At 39.9% G+C, this 18,978-nt stretch overlaps 1 protein-coding gene across 8 annotated transcripts in view; it reads left to right on the top strand.

The window, feature by feature from the left end:
* The window catches only part of VPS13B (vacuolar protein sorting 13 homolog B), an 808,377-nt gene that overhangs the window by 620,807 nt on the left and 168,592 nt on the right, over positions 1–18,978 (top strand). For all 8 annotated transcript variants that reach the window (XM_082859134.1, XM_082859132.1, XM_082859133.1 and 5 more), the window contains one exon: positions 18,630–18,832. In XM_082859134.1, the coding sequence (XP_082715260.1) occupies positions 18,630–18,832 (203 nt within the window). The remainder of the gene's footprint in view (positions 1–18,629; positions 18,833–18,978) is intronic.

An 18,978-nucleotide genomic window follows, 5' to 3' on the forward strand; every position in this document is an offset into this window, starting at 1 on the left:
GTAGGCATGTTTCTTCACTTGTGAAAAGTACAAAAAATATTTGAGTTTGCCTAACGATTATATTTTTTATCATCTAAACCGACATAAGGTTATGGGAAGTGTATGTGGAAAGGGAATAATAAAAGAATGAAAGAGGAAAGTTAATATTCTCCCCAAGACATTGTCAATACATTTAAATATGAAATGCTTTTATGTTCATTTACTGGGTTTTACAACAAAATATGTACAGATTATTCACCGAAATGTTTTCATCATTTGAAACAAAACGAAATGGTTAAATATTTTCCACTTAAAAAAAATCCTTGAGTTCTTCTTAGCCTCCTGTACTATTCTGTGGCCCTAAACTATCCGAGTTTCAAGGAACATGGGTTTTTTTTAATTCCACTCTGCAGATGCTAGTGTAACAGTGACTTATAATAACCTAACTCTTATTTCTGCTAGAATACTTATGTTCTCCCATGTGCCTGTGGTAAAATGGCCCTAAATTTTAAAACTTTACATTACAAGATGTAATGCTTGTATTTTTTTAAATTGGTGTGTAATTGCAAAAATCTCTATGATTGTGTATAATATTGCCAAATTTTCTATGATTATGTTATTGATAACGAAATTAATCTTGTTTCAAAATCATATCTTATTTTCTGAAACATTTTAAGGCAGATATTTCTTTTGCTAGCCATTAAATCTGTCCCATTCTGTAGTATGTTCTTTTTTAAAAGTAGCCTTCCCCACCCCCCCGCACACACACACACAGTCTTTTTTGCTGTTTGAAGTATAGTGTTTTGGAGAAACCTTAAGTATGTAGCTATAAATTCTGAACCAGCAGTGTAGCACTTTGCACAGGCAGGGTGGGGAGTGAGCTGCAGACTTTAGCTCTCCTTGTCAGAGTAAATTATGGCTCTATTAGGGCGGCACTTCTTAGATTTCTGCAAACAAGGGTACACAATTCAGGCTGTGAAATAGCTGTGCTTTAGGCTGCCTTACTCTTTCTTGGGGGCACGTCGATTAGCAAACTCCATGTAGATAAGGGAAAGGGAAATAGGATATGAACAAGTTAGGTGGCACAAAGGGTTGGGGAAAGAGCCTAAGTGAGGCCATCTTGGCTGGCATTTTAGTCAGAATTAGGGAAAAGTTGCAAGAATCCCCTTTCCATAGGGAATTAGGGGACTTTTCATCCATACAGAAAGCAATGAGTTGAATTCCTAGTCAAAGAGCTGTGGTTTAAATAACTTTCACTACCCCAGCCTCTGTCATCCAGATGTACTTATCTTTGTGTATAAACAAAAGTAGGAAGAAAGAAAGCATAACCACATTATTTTTCATGTATACAAATGCCTCTTTTCATGTTCACTGAATTCAGGACCAGTAAAAATGTAAAGAACCTAGAGTTCCTTTTCATGTACTGAAAAGTGAAAGCAGGTTATTAATTGATACAAAGTGGAGCTCCAGCTTTTCATTCCAGAGTCAACTGGATCTCCTGAGGAAAATCTCCTTAAGGCGTTGTCATAGCCATTGGATGCTGCAGAAGTGCAAGTAAGCCTGAGGGGAAATAAAACATTAAATTATATATGACTACCTAAAATAATATATTGCAATAACAAGCCATTTACAACACCCCAAAGACTTTTGTTACTTTTAGAAAGAAATAGCATCTTTTTCCAATGCTTGAACAATAAGAAATGAATTCTTTGACTGTTAAAGCCAGAGGACAAAGTTAACTTTTAAACAGCCACTGAGGATTGAAGTGGAAGTACAGTTTGTAGACAGCTATACAAATCACTAACAAACCTTAATGAATATTGGGTGTGGGCATCGGGGTCCTGTCATTTTTGACACTGTGTCTCAAGTAGCTTAAACCCAACACTCAAGGAAAGGTGGAGACCTCACTGGGTCTGTTAACATCTGGGGTTTTATTTGTCATTTTGGCCATACCCCGCAAGCGCAAAAGAAAGAGTAAAAGGGGATTATCTTGACAATGAAGTGAGTTACTGAATCTTCTGATAATGAAAAGCAGAAGAATTCTAATGCCTTTCTATAGTCCCTGAGGTAGAGGTGCGTTTATAGTTTTGCAGAAGTAAAATGTAGGCAGGCAGAACAGATGGCCCAGAGTCCGTGTAACCTGACACCCCTCATCCCAGAACTGAGGACCACTATTAATCCTGGTCAGATTCCGTCCTATTACTTTATAACAAGGTTCAAAGTTGCTACTGATGAACTGGCCTGTCCTTTTTTTACTCTTAAATTACCTGTGGATTACTGATTTTCTTTCAAAATTGATATTTTTCTGTGCGTAATGGTAGACTTTTGAGACATTCAAAAAAGGTAAAATAGGAAGTTCTAAAAATTGAATGGGAAATAAGTGGAAAAAGTAAAATTCTCATAACTTGTTTTCAAAGTAATGTTCCATATTTACTCTCTAGCACAGCGGGAAATAAAAACCATAAATGTATAAGACATTCTCTTGGCAAGTCATTTTCTTGACCTCTCTCTTAGAAATCGTATGCAATGGAGAAGAAATCCCAACATACAAGTTTTAGTCTCCCGGCTGTAATTGTTATCAATAATATATGTTTAGATAGAATTTTGGTCAATAATAAGCAATGTTAATACTACTATCTTAGAAATTATCTTTTTTCACCCCCTCAAAAAGAGGTAAAAAATTAAGAATGTTTGATATTTTTTAAAAACTCACTAGTAGGGGCTTCCCTGGTGGCACAGTGGTTGAGAGTCTGCCTGCTGATGCAGGGGACGCAGATTCGTGCCCCGGTCCGGGAGGATCCTGCATGCCGCAGAGCGGCTGGGCCCGTGGGCCATGGCCGCTGGGCCTGCGCGTCCGGAGCCTGTGCTCCGCAACGGGAGAGGCCACGGCAGTGAGAGGCCCGCATACCCAGAAAAAAAAAAAAAAAACTCACTAGTAGATATATGCTGTTCAAGCATATTTATATGGTCACTTATTTTTTCTTGTTTAACCAAATTATATTAATTCAGTCTTTACATCTTTCATTTGGAATATTTAAATTTTTCTGTGCTAAAGGGTCTATGTGGGTTTTTTTAATGTCTGTTACGTGATTTTTGTTCTTCGTGTACATTTTTTCTGTGCTGTGAGGTTACTATAGCTGTTTGGATTTTAATGAGAAGCCTTTAAATACATAGGATAGTAACTTCAGAAATTTAGAAGGTAACCACTGGGTGAAATATCTGATGTGCTAATTTCCAGGCTGCCTGAAAAGTAAAAATCATCCAATAAGTAGCCATCTTCGGATGTCAGAGCACTCTCATGTGCTGTGGCACAGTGAACATGATGTACCTGCCCAGCCTTTCGTAGAGGGAGATGAGCTCATCGCAGAGAGATAACCATCTCTGACTTTTTCTTCTGATTAATCACCGACCTGAACTCCATTTGAACCTTGTTAGACCAAAAACAAGTAGAATTCCTGGCCCAAACTATAAAATATAATTAAGCCCTTTTGAAATGATGTGTAAAAGAACATTGCTGTACCCCCCACTTATAACCACTACCACCACCACAACCAATAAAGTTAAATCAAGCACTGCCTGTAATGGATTAAAATAATAAATGTTCCTGGATTTCAGTGTTTGAAGTACTTGAAGAAAACAGGCTCCCAGCAGCCTGGGTAGCTGAATGCAGGAGAGACATTTATTGATGACGAGTTCAAGGATTTGGCCTGTTTAAGATCATTACTTTGTGTTTACCATGGGTTACACATCTCTTATATTTTTATACAGCCCACATGTGTCTACATGCAATAATGAAAGCTTTTTTTTTTCAACAAAAGAATTGTTAATTGTGTAAATATGGTTCTCTTGGGGAATGTGAAGTCTTCCTAAGACTCTGCTCCCTTCTAATGAGAAATCCAGTACAGTTATTACACTCTCCCAAGTATACCCACCTTCAAATCTTGTCTCCAGCTAGATTAGTCTTTCCCCCTATTGTTTTTAGTTACCAATTCCAAACTTAATCTAGACTGCTAGAAAACTGTTGGCCTCTGGTTATGTATTTTTTTAATAAATTTGTTTATTTTGGCTGCGTTGGGTCTTCGTTGCTGCTTGCGGGCTTTCTCTAGTTGCGGAGAGCATGGGCTACTCTTCATCGCAGTGCACGGGCTCCTCATTGCGGTGGCTTCTCTTGTTGCGGAGTGTGGGCTATAGGCGCGCGGGCTTCAGTAGTTGCGGCGTGTGGGCTCACTAGTTGTTGCTTGCAGGCTGTAGAGCGCAGGCTTAGTAGTGGTGGCACACAGGCTTAGTTGCTCCGCGGCATGTGGGATCTTCCCGGGCCAGAGCTCAAACCTGTGTCCCCTGCATTGGCAAGTGGATTTTTAACCACTGCGCCACCAGGGAAGTCCAGGTTATGTATTTTAGAATTGTGTTCCATTGCGCTAGACTTTGTGTGCTTATGTACTATAGAAAAAAAGAATCAATGCTTTTTATTTCTTCTCCTAGCTTTAACAAAGATATGGGAAAGAACTATTTTTCTAGATTTAGATACATTTGAGGTGAAAAAAAGGGACAACTGGTAAACATTTCCCATATACGCATATTAAAACAGTATTCCTTGGACAGGAGAAAAAAGGGCATTTGAGACAACAAAAATGCTATCAATGAAAATATCTCACTGTGAAAATATCTCACTGTGAAAAATGCTATTGGAGAAGAAACTTTCCAGTCCTAGCAATTAAATACTAGAGATCTTTTTTTTCTTTTTAAATTTTATTTATTTATTTATCTATTTTTGGCGGCATTGGGTCTTCTTTGCTGCGCTCGGGCTTTCTCTAGTTGCGGTGAGCGGGGGCTACTCTTGGTTGCACTGCGCAGGCTTCTCATTGTGCTGCCTTCTCCTGTTGCGGAGCACGATCTCTAGGCGCACGGACTTCAGTAGTTGTGGCACGCGGGCTCAGTAGTTGTGGCTTGCGGGGTCTAGAGCGCAGGCTCAGTAGTTGTGGCACATGGGCTTAGTTGCTCCGTGGCACGTGGGATCTTAACAAGCCAGGGCTTGAATCCGTGTCCCCTGCATTGGCAGGCGGATTCCTAATCACTGCGCCACCAAGGAAGTTCCTAAAGATCTTTTTCTTAATAGTGTCTCCTTTGCATCCTCATGATGGCACTTTGTAAGTTAGTATTGGGTGAAATGGATAAGAATTATTGTAGCTCCTAGAACTGGGACTGTGGAAGAAGAGAGGGTTAGAAGTAAATATCCCCCACTCCACTGAATTTGTGACAGTGTTTAGTTTTGCTGCAGTCACAGCAAATTGCCCTCTCATCCACATAAGCCAGAAGGCTATTTGCTAGGAAAGTTTCTGGCAAAGCAGCCCTGTCAGTGATAAGTGACTGAAGACACATCTTCGATGTTCTTTTGCTCTCTGGCTGGGGCTCTGGCCCTGTAGGCTATGTTGGCATAATATACTGAGGCCAAGCAAGACAGCCGGGGACAGGAAAAAGCACTTATTCACAACCCTGTTACCAATTGGAAAAATGAAATTACTAAGAGCTAACTAATAGCAGTAGCTTTTATAAAGCAACATGGTGCTGGAAGGAGGCAGACAATCCCAGCCCTGCTACTTGCTGGTAGTTGATTGTGGTAAAAGTTACAACACAGCTCATTTCCAAAATAAAGGCAAAAATACTTAATTCATGGGGCTGTTGAGTGGATTAAGTGAAATAACGTACACAGAGTACCCTACACATTCCTTAGCACACAATTATTTAATTCCTCAATAAATATTAGTGTTTTTGTATCCTCCTCTCCCTCCCTCCCTCTCCCAACTCAGTCATACCACATGAATGCTGAGATCATAGAGCATTAAATTTTAGAGCTGAAAATTATCTCGGAGATCATCCTCTTTATCAAGAACACTTTTTGTCCTTTTCTCTCCATCATCCAAACACGCTGTATTTAGGATAAGATAGCTAGCATGACTATACCAACCAGATACTACTGTAACCAAAAAACTTAGTACACTTTGGCCCTGTCTCCAGCAAATTCATGATTTCTTTCAGGATCTTTGAAATACTTAAAATACCTCACGGACCACCATTACTATGTGGGACTCCCTAAGTGTCAGAGAACCCTAGGTTGAGGCCTACTGAGCTAGGACTAACTCCCTCACTTAGGGGTGCCGAGATTAAACGATTTGTCCAGGGATACTCTGGGGTGCAGTGGGGACTATAACACATGTCTCCTGGCTTCTGGACTTTCTATTAAACCAGTCTTTAAAAACCTGGATCATGTAGATTAATACCAGTTTCTAAGCCATTGCAGTAAATCACTTAGGAAGTCATTTTGCTTTCAACATTGTTTGAGTTGATACCAGTTCTTCCATTCATGTGACTTACTTTAAAAAAAAAAATTGAGTCACCAGCAGTTTCCTCATTAAATTAACCAGCTATACTATATTCTTTCCTCTATGAGAAGGTTGCTGTACACTTTCCAATATGCACGGTCAGATTTGTTAGTAGGCTTTTTTTTTTTTAACATAACCACATGATCCAATCAAGTTTTATTTTCCTAATAAACTGACACAACTGTGAAAACAGTAAGCATGGTGGCAGTAAGCATTGGAGGGAGGGGAAGAAAGAGGCAAAGCGTATCCACCGTCACCCTTTGGTATTTTCAGTTCAGTTTTTCTAGGATCTGAGAGTTTTAAAACATTTCTCAAAAAAATACCTTTCCCAGACAAGGGCCAAGTATAAATAGCCAACTCAATAGACATTTTTGTCTTCCATGAGTAATTCTCCCTTTCTTCATATGAAAGAAAAATAAAATCCTGTTCCTGCTACTTGTCATTTTCTTATGTCCAAAAGAAGAGGTTTGGATTAGACTAGAAGTCCCAGCTTTTACTCACTGATAAGGACTAGATGAGAGTCCCTGAGGACTGGAAATCCCACCCATGAGAAATCTCAAGTGCCTTAGAGAAGGGGGGATACGTGTTAGCAGGTCGACCACCCACTTGGACTCTCATTTTGAGGACTAGACTTTTTAGTAACTTTGTTGGGGAGCACCAGCATCCCTTTCAGCTTAAACATCTGTGTCCATGTAGTTCTCTGACAGTGTTGTTGTATTTTGTTTCATTTATTAATCTTATCCTATGTTACAACTTACTATAATAACAGATGCAGATATAGACTTATTACAAAATAGAATGTAATTAAGTAGGATCTGAAACACTTACATATTCTGATCAAGAGGGGGAAAGCAAGCTGTTTTCATGGTTAAACTACCCAAGTGCAGGGACTTCCCTGGCCGTCCAGTGGTTAAGACTCCATGCTTCCACTGCAGGGCACGTGGGGTCGATCCCTGGTCGGGGAACTAAGATCCTGCATGCCACATGGTGCAGCCAAAAAAATAAAATAAAATAAAAATACCCAAGTGCCATTTTTATGTGCTTCAACATCATTAGTTGAAGAAACTAGAAATGAAAAGATTCTTAATCATCTCTTTCGTGGACCAGACTCACAGAATTTTTTTTCTAGTCATCTAGTCATTTATGGTCATCTTTTTATGGATCATGCTTACAAAAATTTTTCTTCCTCACTTTTTGAGTCTCCTCATGCTTCACAGTTATGCAAATCGACTTCTGGATGTATCTAACACATGCTTGCTGATTTCCTAGTAGCCTTAGATTATTTCCAGCTGGATAAAAATACCTGGATATGCTTTGCTAGCACATGTCATCATTGAGTACCCTTTCTAAAGACATACAGAAGCTTGCTGTAGATGATACTTTGCACAGTCAGCATGTAGAGAGTAGGAGCCCTAGTAAAGGTCTAGTAGAGACCGACAATGTAGGGCTGGCAGCATTTTGTAAACATTCTCCAAAGCAAGTGGTTTCCATTTATTAGTCTTCTGAAGGAGTATTTTAAAGGCCAGGAAACTGTTTGTTCCTTGAACTAAATTTTTACACTCAATGAAAAGTATGTCAGTATGCAAACAAACCAAGATTATTTCTATTTATCACACAAGTTGTTTCTGAAATTACTTCTCAATGTTGATACACCTCATTTAGTTTAATTAAGTACCTGCCATTAGTTTGCTAGAGCTGAAATTAAATATATAAACACAGATTTTTGAAAGAAGCCAATGGAAGAATCAGGCAGAAAAGCATTCTATTGAATGGAAGGAGGTAGAGAGAAGACGTAATATACTCAGTCAAAAATGACCTTATCCCACAGTCACAAAAAGCAAGGTAGGATCCTGGATTGGATCCTGGAACAAGAAAAGGACATGAAGGGAGAAACTGGTGAAATTCAAACAAGGTCTATGGTTTAGTTAGTAGCGTTGTATCGATGTTAATTTTCTGGCTTTTGAGACTCATTCTATAGTTGATGTAAGTTGTTAACATTAAGGGAAGCTGCATGAAAGATATTAACTTTGCTGAAAGCCTGAAATTATTTCAGAATTAAATTTTAAAAAATGACCTGATCAGTGATTGCATAAATAGCTTTAATAATATTCATGCCTTTAAAGTTTGTGACCATTCTAAATCTTACACTTTTGTAACATATTTCTTTAATTTTTTTCTTTCTTTTCTTCTCTCGTCATTTTTGGAAATTTAAGGGAAAAATTAAAAGTACAGAAAATATAAAGGATAATACATCAAATGCTTATATACTCATGAGCTAGAACAAATATAAACATCTTGTCATATTTGCTTATATGTAAACACACACACACATACACACACACACACGCACACACACAGAGGTAGAGGAGTGGTAAAACTTCACAAAATTATTCAGCGTTTTCCAATGTTCCAATGCTAAGAAGTTAGTTTTTTATAATTTTTACTTATAGTCATTTGTCCCACCTTGCATTATTAGTCCATTAGGAAGAAAAATAACACAGGCCTTTACTCCCTTTCTGTTGCCATTTATTCCGGATTTTGAATGTATAAGTATCCATCTTACATGAACTCTGAGTATTCTCTGTGGCCCTGGGTTTATATGTGTGCTGATATATAAAATAAGATTCATTTTATCCCAAGGAAGATACTTAGTATGTTTCCCAATTGAAAAAAACAAAAAGGAAGGGATGATGTCCCATAGGCCAGCTTCTCACAGAGTAAAAGAATGGGGAAAGGAGAATTAATAACTCTGTCACGAGTCCCAGGGATTATTTTCATAGATTGTGGTAAAAGTGTGAACTTTGCTTTACCATTCACAAATGACCCTTTGTGAAATTTATCACCACTCTTTATTATTAAGTGATCACCATAATCTCTTATTACTGGTCATTTACACCAAGATTAAAACCACTTGAACTAACATGCTTCTCTATTATTTTGTTGTACCCTTTTAAAAATGTAGCAGGAAATGTTCAAAAGGAAACGGAGACTCTGTTAAACTTAAAAACTGGTACTTGTGGGTGAACCTTTCTGTGGTGCCGCAAGTAACTGGATCCCCTCGTTGAGGAGCAAAGCCACAGCAGGCTGGTGTGTGTAGCAAGTGTAGTGGGCAGGTAGGCACATGGGGATGAGTTAAACTACTTATGTGTCTCAAAAGCAAACCATGCCTAATTCCCTAATTTCCATGTAGGTGTATGACATGAAAGAAAAGAAAGGAGACAGAAGGGACCAGGCAGGGCACGTTTATATCTATGGGTCACATGTTTCCGTAACGCCTTTAGGCAGTGCCTGTTCCTGTATCCTCACTGCCAACATTAGCATCTTAAATTCTCAATACCCCCTTTGTGTTCATACGAGCCCATGATCAATGCTGGTAGACCTGAGAAATAGGCAAGTACAAACTATAAAGGATTAGAAAAAAATAAGCATAGAGTGAGGGGTAGGCTATTGGAGAAATGAAGGGGTAAAGAAAAGAACGACGACTCAACACGTAGGTATTCAATTAAGTATTTGATTAGAGTGAAAGAATTGACAGCACATAAAGTGAATAAAAAGCAAAAACTAAGTGTTTGTATGATTAGGGAAGTATTTGTGTTTTTCAACAGTTCACTTGCTGAACAGAGTCAAAATTATAAATGTTGTTGGTTGTCTTTTTTTCCCTCTAATGCTTACTGAGATTTCAGAACTTGAGGCTAAAAAAGGAAAAATCTTGTAATGTGAAAGAAGATTGCAAATTATTCACTTTATCTTTGTATATACCCAATATATGGTAGATAACCAGTAAACGTTGGTTGAATGAGTAATGCATGCATGCATAAAAATCAAGTTGGAGGTGATCCAGTATATCCAAATTCCTTATAGACAGAAGCATGGGAGTAGCACTTATTTAAGAAATTAGGCATGGTTATGGGTACCATCATAAGAAATTATCCTTAAAGCCATTATAGTAAAGAAGTTCACTGAAACAGCTGACACATGGTGACAGCCAGCAGCTCTAACACCTTCATTTTCTTGCCTTCGAAACCGGAAACCAAGAGGAAAGGTTACTCTCCCCAAAGTATTATTGTACCTCATTGGTTTTCATTAAGCCTCATGTTCATCCTTGAACCAGATCAAACTCCAGAGAGTATCAAACCTGAAAATCTAGAAATTTCGGCAGGTTCCTAGGCCTACTAGTCTACTTTCTAGAAAATCAGTCGTTAAATTCTGCTATTGCTGGAATATAGCTGTAGCTGGGTCAGTGCCTGCCTCAACTGTAAAGTCTCTTGTATTTCAGGCACATTGTGTCTCCTCCTGCCCTCCTCAGTGCTCACCTGAGTCTGACCCACCTTCTTTCTTCTTGTTTCAGGCTCCCAAATGTTTGCCCGACCATTGGCTTCCTGTTTCTAGGCCATTTTCCCAAGGTCTCAGTCCCTACCTTTACCTTTACTCTCCTGAGAATTCTAGGTATCTCATTCTCTCTACCGGAGCAAGAAAGAATAGAATTTGTATGACAGTAGGAAAATGTTCATGTGTTTAACAGTGTACACAGTAACACAAAAGCTGTCAACATTTTGATTGTTTTTATGTAAAAATGCAAGTCTAGAATTTTTTTCTTATATCCCTCCTCACCCTAGCTAATAAATATCAATACTTCTAGTTGTGTAACTTTCGGGAGTTAAGAAGGACCTTCCACCAACCCTACTCACGTTCTTCTTTGAGAAGGGATAGGCACTTTCTGAGGAATATACGGTAAGGAATCGTGATGCAGATTTTGTCATTCCAGTTCTAGTTTTAAGGCAAGACCTCAGAAACTTAGTACAATATCAGTATTTTGAGGCCATTGCTGCACCGTAGAAATATCCAGTAAGGTTCAGATTCTGTATGTATTAAGTTACTTCTACAAAGTAGATTTTATCATATGCTTACAAATATCTTCGTATAAATGAAAAGTGCTATAGAGGAGAAAGGTAATCTCGTTCTTCTGTATGCTCCAGAAAAAATGCTGTCAAGCCCATTCTTAATGAGACTTCTAGGGATAAATATCAGCCCTTGCTTTTGATAGTCTTTTCTTTGATAGATAATTACCTTTGCTTTAATAAAGTTGTCCTTTGTTTCTGTCTTAGTTCTTTTGCTTTAATTTTGCCCACTCTCTCCAAAGTGATGTTTTAGGGATGATCAGACATCAACACATCAGAAGGAGTACTCTGCAGGTTTCTCACTGTTGTAGGAAGAGATTACAAATAAGAAAAGGGAATAGGCTAGAAACCAAATCCTGTGGTTTTGGATTAGAACCAGAGGTATCAGTATGAATTCATGATTTTTAATATATTTACTGATAGATACAGTAATATAGATGTGTGTGTATACATGGGCAGTAGACGCACATATACTTCTTAGCCCTCTCTGCTGAGAGGCCCTAGAAACAGTGATACCCTAGTAGCAATGAGCATACCTACCACCCAGATTTTGGTTTCGAGATGCCATTCTTCAGCAAAAGAAACCAAAGCTCTGGAGAAATGACTGATGCCAGAGATGGGATGGGAAAAATACAACTGAGCCTGAAACATCTTGTGGCCAGAAAGTAAAGAAGCTCTCAAAAAATGATAGGGGTATATCACAGTGACACAGGAACCAGCTTGGAGGGGTTCCCAATGGCCAAAGCTGGTTCAATTTAAGCAACAAAGTAAAATAAAGATAGTATTAGATTAGGACCCATAAAATAAATATCTATGAGTCCATACTGGTATAGATAAATAATTGAACTAATAAATAGAGTAGAAGGGACAGCTCTTTTTACTATAGAATACTAGTTAATAATTGTAGAAGAGTAAGAGAAATAGGAAATCAACATTACCACACACCACAGTAATAATTGTTGCAGGCAAGAAGCATTAATGGATGCTAACATTAATGGGTAAAAGTTTGATGTAATAGAGGATATTTGCATAATCTTCAGATATCTCTCCACAGGATACTTATTGTTTACAAATGGAAAAATAACCACTTCACAGTGGCGAAATCTGGCAGACACCACTTTAGCCATGTGATGAACATTAGTATTACCAGCAAGTAGTAAAACATCAATATCACTTTCCCCATGCACTGAGAAGGGTATCACTTCTCTGGTATTCTGGCCAAAAATGCACATAACCTTATTCTAAAGGGAGAACATCAGATAAACCCAAATTGAAAGATATTCTGCAAAATAATTGGCCTGGACTATTGAAGAGACTCAAGGTCATGAAAGAAAAAAAAAAAGCTAGAGGATCTGTCACTGATTAAAGGAGACTAAGGATCCTAGATTGCATCCTGGACCAGAAGAAGGACATTAGTGAAGAAAATGGCTAAATTTAAATAAAATCTGTAGATTACTTAATAGTGTTATGCCAAAGTGAATTTCCTGATTTCAGTGTTTGTACTATAGTTACATAGCTGGGTGAAAGATACATGAGAACTCTGTATATTTTTGCAACTTCTAGGTAGATCTAACATTATTTCAAAATAAAAAGGGTTTCGTTTTTTTTTTTCTTTTTTTTTTTTTTAGAGGAAGGGACTTTGAAAGATGGCTTCTAAGATCTCTTCCATCCAGCATTACTATTCTGTGATACAGTGATGCAAAATGAAGAATGGCAAAGATTTAAGCACTTATCTTTCCTGCCTGTCAATTAAGAAATATATTGTGACAGCTGAAAATAGGATCAGATTCTAAACTGTCCTTTAGTACAGTAGGATATGTCCTGAATAACTACTGTCTTGACTAGTCCTATACTGCATAAGATGGTCCTTGCCTCCGGGATGGTCACAATCTACTGGTGAAGGTGGTGTGATCTTCCCTTTCAATCACTTAGATTACTAAGGTCTCTCTTCCTTCATGTTTTAAAATAATAGAGTTGGGTAAAATGATATAGAAATTGGTAAGTCTTGGAAACCTATCTAAGAGTGAACCGTCAAAGTGGGTTCCAAAATTATCCAATATGGGTGCCTGATGAGAATGATGAACATTAAATAAGATTTTTAAAAAACCCTAGGAGAGCTTTGATATTAAACACTTCTCGTGTGAGGGACCAATAGAGCATTCACATTAACATTACCACCAGATAATTGGGTAATTCATTGCAGGGTAATACGAAGATGCGTGTATTTGAGAACAAAGGGTATTGTAATTCTGACATTCCCTTAATGCTCATTTGCTAGATGACTGTACTGAATTAAGCCTATACTTGTATACTCCCATTATGACAAATTTTTGAATAATGAATTGGTGTGTTTCATTTAGCAAGTACTTACTGTTGAGAAGTAAATATTTTAGGAAATGTAATGCAGTTAAGTCAGAAATTGTGACTTAAGTTCTAAGCTCCATTAATAAAGATAATTTTTGATTCTTGGGTATTTGAGGGCCTGTTTCAATTTTTTTATTTACTGTTCTATTTTTTCTTTTTTTTTTTTTTGCGGTACGCGGGCCTCTCACTGCTGTGGCCTCTCCCGTTGCAGAGCACAGGCTCCGGACGCGCAGGCTCAGCGGCCATGGCTCACGGGCCCAGCCGCTCCGCGGCATGTGGGATCTTCCCAGACCGGGGCATGAACCGGTGTCCCCTGCATCGGCAGGCGGACTCTCACCCACTGCGCCACCAGGGAAGCCCTATTTTTTCTTTAAGTGTAACTCTGAATAAATAAAATTGTGTAAATGAAGTGAAGTCTTAGTGCCACTATGTGTTTGATGAACAAATTTAAGAAATTGATTTTCACCATCATAATTTTTAACAAAAGTCTTAACCCTAATGCTTTTGTGAGTGTGATTGTCCTCTGTGGAAGATTAGAAGTTGTGTGTCTTATTTCTACAGTAGGAACATACAACATATATGCAGTTTTCAAGTCTCCACAGAGTTGAAAAGCCAACGTGGGTACTCTAATTTGAAACATGTATGGTGTGGGCCTAAGGTGTTTTTTAATCTTTCATCTCTCTCTTTTTTTTTCTTTAACATCTTTATTGGAGTATAATTGCTTTACAATGCTGTGTTAGTTTCTGCTGTATAACAAAGTAAATCAGCTATATGCTATACGTATATCCTCATATCCCCTCCCTCTTGTGTCTCCCTCCCACCCTCCTTATCCCACCCCTCTAGGTGGTCTCAAAGCACCGATCTGATCTCCCTGTGCTATGCAGCTGCTTCCCACTAGCTATCCATTTTACATTTGGTAGTATATATATATGTCCATGCCACTCTCTCACTTCGTCCCAGCTTACCCTTCCCCCTCCCCATGTGCTCAATTTCATTCTCTGCATCTTTGTCTTTATTCCTGTCCTGCCCCTAGGTTCATGAGAACCTTTTTTTTTTTTTAGATTCCATATATATATGGGTTAACGTACGGTATTTGTTTTTCTCTTTCTGACTTACTTCACTCTGTATGAAAGACTCTAGGTCCATCCACCTGACTACAAATATCTCAATTTCGTTTCTTTTTATGGCTGAGTAATATTCCATTGTATATATGGGCCACATCTTCTTTATCCATTCATCTGTTAATGGACACTTAGGTTGCTTCCATGTCCTGGCTAATGTAAATAGTGCTACAGTGAACATTGTGGTACATATCTCTTTTTGAATTACAGTTTTCTCAGGATATATGCCCAGTACTGGGATTGCTGGGTCGTATGGTAGTTCTATTTTTAGTTTTTTAAGGAACCTCCATACTGTTCTCCATAGTGGCTGTATCAGTTTACATTCCCACCAACAGTGCAAGAGGGCTCCCTTTTCTCCACACCCTCTCCAGCATTTATTGTTTGTAGATTTTTTGATGATGGCCATTCTGACCGGTGTGAGGTAATACCTCATTGTAGTTTTGATTTGCATTTCTCTAATGATTAGTGATGTTGAGCATCTTTTCATGTGTTTGTTGGCAATCTGTATATCTTCTTTGGAGAAATGTCTGTTTAGGTCTTCTGCCCATTTTTGGACTGGGTTGTTTTTCTGATATTGAGCTGCATGAGCTGCTTGTATATTTTGGAGATTAATCCTTTGTCAGTTGTTTCGTTTGCAAATATTTTCTTCTATTTTGAAGGTTTTCTTTTCGTCTTGTTGATGGTTTCCTTTGCTGTGTAAAAGCTTTTAAGTTTCATTAGATCCTATTTGTTTATTTTTGTTTTTATTTCCATTTCTCTAGGGGATAGGTCAAAAAGGATCTTGCCATGATTTATGTCATAAAGTATTCGGTCTAAGTTTTCCTCTAAGAGTTTTATAGTATCTGGCCTTACATTTAGGTTTTTAATCAATTTTGAGTTTATTTTGGTATATGGTGTTAGGAAGTGTTCTAATTTCATTCTTTTACATGTAGCTGTCCAGTTTTCCCAGCACCACTTATTGAAGAGGCTGTCTTTCCTCCATTGTATACTCTTGCCTCCTTTATCAAAGATAAAGCGACGGGCTTCCTTGGTGGCGCAGTGGATGAGAGTCCGCCTGCTGATGCAGGGGACACGGGTTCGTGCCCTGGTCTGGGAGGATCCCACATGCCGCTGAGCGGCTGGGCCTGTGAGCCATGGCCGCTGAGCCTGAGCGTCTGGAGACTGTGCTCCGCAGCGGGAGAGGCCACAACAGTGAGAGGCCTGTGTACTGCAAAAAAAAAAAAAAAAATTAAATATCACAATTTGTATGGAAACACAAAAGGCCCCAAATAGCCAAAGCAATCTTGAAAAAGAAAAATGGAGCTGGAGGAATCAGACTCCCTGACTTCAGACTATACTACAAAGCTACAGTAATCAAGACAGTATGGTACTGGCATAAAAACAGAAATACAGATCAATGGAACAGGATAGAAAGCCCAGAGATAAACCCATGCACATATGGTCGCTTTATCTTTTTTTTTGTTTTTGTTTTTGTTTTCTTTCTGCGGTACGCGGGCCTCTCACTGTTGTGGCCTCTCCTGTTGCGGAGCACAGGCTCTGGACACGCAGGCTCAGCGGCCATGGTTCACGGGCCCAGCCGCTCTGTGGCATGTGGCATCTTCCTGGACCGGGGCACGAACCCGTGTCTCCTGCATCGGCAGGCGGACTCTCAACCACTGCACCACCAGGGAAGCCCCAAATTGTGAAATTTTTTGATGCAGGAGGGAGGAGATATGGGGATATATGTATATGTACAGCTGATTCACTTTATTATAAAGCAGAAACTAACACACCGCTGTAAAGCAATTGTACTCCAATAAAGATGTTATAAAAAAAAAAAACAGCCGGGCTTCCCTGGTGGCGCAGTGGTTGAGAGTCCGCCTGCCGATGCAGGGGACACCAGTTCATGCCCCGGTCCGGGAAGATCCCACATGCCGCGGAGCGGCTAGGCCCGTGAGCCGTGGCTGCTGAGCCTGCGCATCCGGAGCCTGTGCTCCACAACGGGAGAGGCCATAACAGTGAGAGGCGCCGGTACCGCAAAAAAAAAAAAAAAAAAAGCCTTACCTATGGGGGCAGAGTTTAGGTGGGGGGTGGAACTTAGGCAGGGATGGGGCTTTGGATGGGGCGGGACCTAGGTGGGTGGGGGGGGCGACGTTCACGCGTGGGGCGGGGCCTCTGCTTAGGACCTGCGGAAGGTGGGGAGGCAGCACGTGGAAAGGAGGGCCTCTGTAGTGTGGGGTTCCCGAGTTTGGAGGTAGGGCCCTGAGTGAGGGTGTTTGTGTTCGGTTTAGGCTCAGCTCTTTGGAGGGGGTCTCCAAATGTAGAGGTGGGGCCCTGGGTGGGGTGTAGGGGCGGGGCTCGGGCTCTGCACGGCAAGAGGAAGGCTCCAAGGGCAGAGGATTAGGCCCAGGAACCCAACAGGCTTCCCAGTGCCTAAGTGGACAGGGAAAGCAGGCCCCGTTCCCTTCTGTTCCTTCATGCCCCCCCCCACCGTCTTCCCCAGGGTCTCCCCCGTGGCCACTGGACCCCTAACTGTGGGTGCGTCCCTCTGGATGTAGGATCTCCTCCCCTCCCCCTGCTACCCCTCAGGGGTGCTGGTCCCAGAGGTCTGGCCTTTACTTTTGCTCCCCCTTCCCTCCCTCCCACTCCTTCAGGACCCTCGTGGCTGGAGGGGCCTCTGTCAGCAGAGGATCAGGCCCGGGATCTCAGCAGGTTCCTAGGGGTCCAAGTAGGCAGGGGAAACCTAGCCACGCTCCCTTTTGATCCTCTGCCCTCCCAATGGTTCCCCAATTTCCCGCTTCCGTCTTGGGATCCCTTCCCCTCCCCCAGCAGCCCCTCAGGGGCGCCGGTCCCACCCCACCTCCACTTCTCCTCCCCCTTCACTCCCCCCGCACCCATGTCCTACCCCGTCACTGGGGGTTCCTCCCATCCCCTTAAGTGTCCGTGATCCCCCACCAGTACCTGGTAGGTGCCCTAGTTGTGAGGAGACAGGAATTCCGCGTCCTCCTAGTATGCCATCTTGACTCCCTCTTTCATCTCTTTTAAGGATCAAATATCATTAGAAAAATAAGCCATGGGCATTACATACGTGGTCTGGTGAAATTCAATATTCACAATGACAATTCAGAATATGAGCTCCTTAGGGGAAAGTTAACCCCACCACTCTAACTTTGCATCGAAATATCTTAAAGTGTGCCATTGGTTTTATGAAAAGGTTTTGATCTACACTTCAAGTTTAAGTTCAAAAGAAAAGCTACATTTTAAAGTGTATTCCTTTTCTGGGTATATTTACTTTGAACTATAGCATATAGTTTTTCTCATAAATCTAACCTGCCACTATCTGTTTTTAAGACTTTGTAAACTTCAAGTGGTTATGATGTGTGAAGTTTGGATTAAACTAAAATTTTTAGAAAACACATGTTATATATTTTGATTGTTTTGAATTTTAACATGGGCCAGTCAAAAACTTGAGTGTCTCTCAAAGTAATATACTGTACTCTGTTACTACAAGAAATCACAGAAAATTGCCCGCTCCCATCATGTTAACAATAGACAAATGAAGCAGTTGTTCTCATTCTTAAATGTAGTGTTTGAAAAACGTGCACAATTTAATGAAAATGTCTCTACTCATAAAACTTAAAATGCTCACACATGGAAAAAGTCATAACGTTTTGGCAAATATTGCTTTGTTAGGAATGTGAGTGAGGTATCCCTGCTTCATAACTAGAATTCTATATAAATGGCATGAAACTGTGGGGAAAAGCCAACTGAAAAGAAAACTCTGACAAAGGATGAGTTAATACTCTTAAAAAATGCAGATAGTTCTTACCCAAACATACTTTTTCTTTGACAAGGAACAATTATAACATATACCCCTCTTCATCCCTTCTTTTTTTTTTTTTTTCCAGGTGTAATTCTTGGATCATCATTTCTACTCAGTGTAAATGATTTTCTCCTTAAAACAAGTCTCAAAGAAAGAAGTCGGATTCTGATAGGACCATGTTGTGCTACTGCCAATCTGGAAGCTAAATGGTGTAAACACAGTGGCAATCCAGGCCCAGAACAGTCCATACCAAAAATATCCGTTGATTTAAGAGGAGGTCTGCTGCAGGTCTGTTGGGATTGGCCCCATTTTTCCCATAAGTTTTAAACTAGTCTTTGTTCATTGTTTGAACTGTTTCATTAAATTTTAAATCTTGGTGTGGTGAGAAAAGGGTATTGTCAGATTGCTGTTTTACTAAACTTTTTTAACAGCTT

Source organism: Leucopleurus acutus (assembly GCF_964270905.1).
Source record: "Leucopleurus acutus genome assembly, chromosome: 17".
Lineage (NCBI taxonomy): Eukaryota > Metazoa > Chordata > Mammalia > Artiodactyla > Delphinidae > Leucopleurus > Leucopleurus acutus.